The 3,151-nt window shown below is 35.7% G+C and overlaps 1 protein-coding gene across 1 annotated transcript; it reads right to left on the minus strand.

The window, feature by feature from the left end:
• Nucleotides 1–1,941: 1,941 nt before the first annotated feature.
• Nucleotides 1,942–2,511, minus strand: LOC131040866 (glycine-rich cell wall structural protein 2-like). The gene has a single exon (XM_057973823.2). It carries the CDS (start codon nt 2,509–2,511, stop codon nt 1,942–1,944), a length of 570 nt encoding a protein of 189 aa, XP_057829806.2.
• Nucleotides 2,512–3,151: the final 640 nt, after the last annotated feature.

A 3,151-nucleotide genomic window follows, 5' to 3' on the forward strand; every position in this document is an offset into this window, starting at 1 on the left:
TCATTTTTAACTAAATATATTAATCATATTAATTAATAAATTTAATCATGACTAATAATTTAATTATAATATGATATTTAGATTACAAAAAATATTATATATTAGCTTACGGTGAATAAAAGAAAGATGGAATATTATTTAGTTTTATGAAATGAAGTTACCTTTTTTTTGTTTTAATAAAATTGTATTATTGTGTTATGTTATAGATAGAAATAAACACAAAAAATACTAATCATAATATATTTACTATAAAAATTTTATTTTTTCTGTTTTTGAGATAAAGATAATAAAATATTTAATAGTTTATCACATCAATTCTAAAAAAATTAAAAAATTCAATTGAACCAAAGATTGTGCAATCATTACAATAGAAAAATCCCTTCAAACCCCCAAAACAAAGTATAAGCCTTCAACAAGTATAAGTGCAAGATATCAATGCCCATCCTTTTATCTCAACCATTTCTTTCATGTCCCTTTCTTCCCTTATTGCATTTGGTTACACAATCTTATCCACCATGTAAGATGAATATTAATGGAGTTCAATAGAAATGGTCCATAATTTATTTTTTCATGTTTCAATATATAATATCTTCTTGAAGAAAGGCATTACATTTTTTTCTATTATATAAGATATATAAATTATAAATTGAAAAAAATAAATGAACTTGTTTATCTATTTAGTAGGCTAGCATATATAGCTTAAAATTAAAATTAATCTATAAGTATAAAGAATACCAAGATCTCAATGGTCTGCTTTGAAATTTAGAAAAATATTCTTTTACTTTAAAATATAGAAAGTTGTATCCTCAAAATCACAATGCAATAAAAAAAATAGAAAGTTGCAGTCATTAAAATCAAATTAAATCCAACATATAATAATTAAATATTTCAAATGGCAACATGTCCATTTTTTCAATTGTGCTTTTCTGTTTTTTAATTGAACTCCTATCCTGTGGTCATTATAGATTACTCAAATTAGAAAAATCTATCTCATAAACAACTAAAATTTACAAATTACAACCAATATTTATATCTTTTAACAACTTACTACTCCATCCACGCCATAATTAATAACATTTTTAATAATATTAATTACATTAAATATTTTAAAAAATGATTAATTAATTAAAGTTCAGAGAAATCCAATGTTTGCTTATTTAAGCCATATTGGATGACGAATCCTTATTTAAGCCATATTGTTTGAGAACCCAGTTGTCTTTTTTTCTCCTCTAGTTTGCCCTGCTAGAGTTGTAAATTACAGAGAAAAAATCTAGTCATGGGGGCAATGAAGAGTAGCTGTCGACAGCCCTTATTTCTGGGATGGGCATGCTTAGTTTTTCTCCTCTCCTCCATGAGAGCAGATGCCCATAAATGCGAGAAATCTTTCATTTTAAATTCAAAAAATGTTACGCTGAAGCACTGCAAGCATATTGGAGATGCGGATGCAACTCTTTCATGGAAATATAATGCTAAAGAAGGGTTAATACGTTTGGTGTTTAAGGCAAAGCCGAATACAACTCAAGGGTGGGTTGCATGGGGAATAAATCCGAGCCACCAGGGCTTGGTGGGCACACAGGCCCTGCTTGCTCTGCGCCAACCCGGTGACACCATGTTAATGGGCATATACAATGGGGTCTCCAAGGCAGACAATCCACAGGCCGCGGAGTTCATTAGGACTGACAACTCAGAAGTTCAGTTTCAATCATACGTCTCAGTGTTTCACTTTGGTAGCACCTATATCTATGCAAATGTGCTTCTCCCTTCCAATAGGACCACAGTGAACCATGCCTGGCAAAGGGGATCTGCTGTCGTAGGAGGATTGGATGCATTTTCAATAACAGATCTCGGAAGCTTTGGTACCATTGATCTTCTCACGGGAAACATTCCCCCCACTCCAACTCCAACGTCTCCTCCTGCTCCTTCCCCTTCTAATCCTTCTCCTTATGTGCCATCACCTGCTCCTTCCCCTTCTAATCCTCCTCCTCCTTCGCCCTCCCCTTTACCAAATCCTCCAGCATCATCACCCACACCCACGCCTTCCATAACTCCTCCCTCACCCTCACCTTCACCTTCACCTTCACCTTCACCTTCACCTTCACCTTCACCTTCTATAACTCTTCCCTCTCCTTCACCTTCCCCTTCTAATCCTCCTCCGTCTCCCTCCCCTTCACCAAATCCTCCAGCATCATCACCCACACCCACACCCACACCCACACCCACACCCACACCCACACCCTCACCCTCACCTTCACCTTCACCTTCACCTTCACCTTCACCTTCTATAACTCCTCCCTCTCCTTCCCCTTCCCCTTCCCCTTCCCCTTCGCCAAGCACACCAAATCCTCCATCATCATCACCCATACCCACACCTTCCATAACTCCTCCTCCCTCTCCTCCACCATCATTTTCACCCACCCCCACACCTTCAATAACTCCTCTTCCTCCTCCTTCACCTTCCTCTTCACCAAGTACTCCAAATGTTCCATCAACACCCACACCTAGCATATCCATGCCTCCTTTTTCTCCTTCCCCTTCCCCTTCCCCTTCCCCTCAACCAAGTTCACGTACAAACAACGCCAATGCTCATGCTACCATCTCAATCATTTCTTTCTCTTTCATTTCTCTATTTACTGCATTTGCTTGCACGATATTTTCCACAATGTAATGGTTCAGAGTTTACTTTTTTACGTTTTCATGCTTCACGTTTCAATAAATAATATCTTATTCAAGTTAAAATTTGAGCAATATCTTTTTTCTAATATTTGAAAACAAAGTTGAGCTTATTTAAACTATTCAATAGATCAATTATACTTCTGATTGAAAAGAATCTGTCACAAATTGTTGGTGAAGTTTCATAACTATTTTATCTTTAGAATGTGTAAGACAAAAGTCTTTGCTCAATCAATCAAACAAAATCTCGTCTGTACTTCCAGAATTTGTCATTTATAGAATTGTATTGTGGAAACTAATGATTATGAGTACAATCCATAAAGATATATGATTAGATAAAAGTGAAATGAATTCAAAATGCTTAACGGTAACCAATCTAGAGCTGGGATGCGTCTATTCTGTCTCTAAAACGGTAGTACGGATTGACTAACACGCGTGTTAGTCGCGCGTTTTACACCATCGATTTTGCAATAAATGGCTG

The sequence above is a fragment of the Cryptomeria japonica genome, chromosome 10, assembly GCF_030272615.1.
Source record: "Cryptomeria japonica chromosome 10, Sugi_1.0, whole genome shotgun sequence".
NCBI lineage: Eukaryota > Viridiplantae > Streptophyta > Pinopsida > Cupressales > Cupressaceae > Cryptomeria > Cryptomeria japonica.

Coding starts and splice junctions, on each gene's coding strand:
- LOC131040866 (XM_057973823.2), bottom strand. CDS start 2,511: ATGGATATGCTAGGTGTGGGTGTTGATGGAACATTTGGAGTACTTGGT.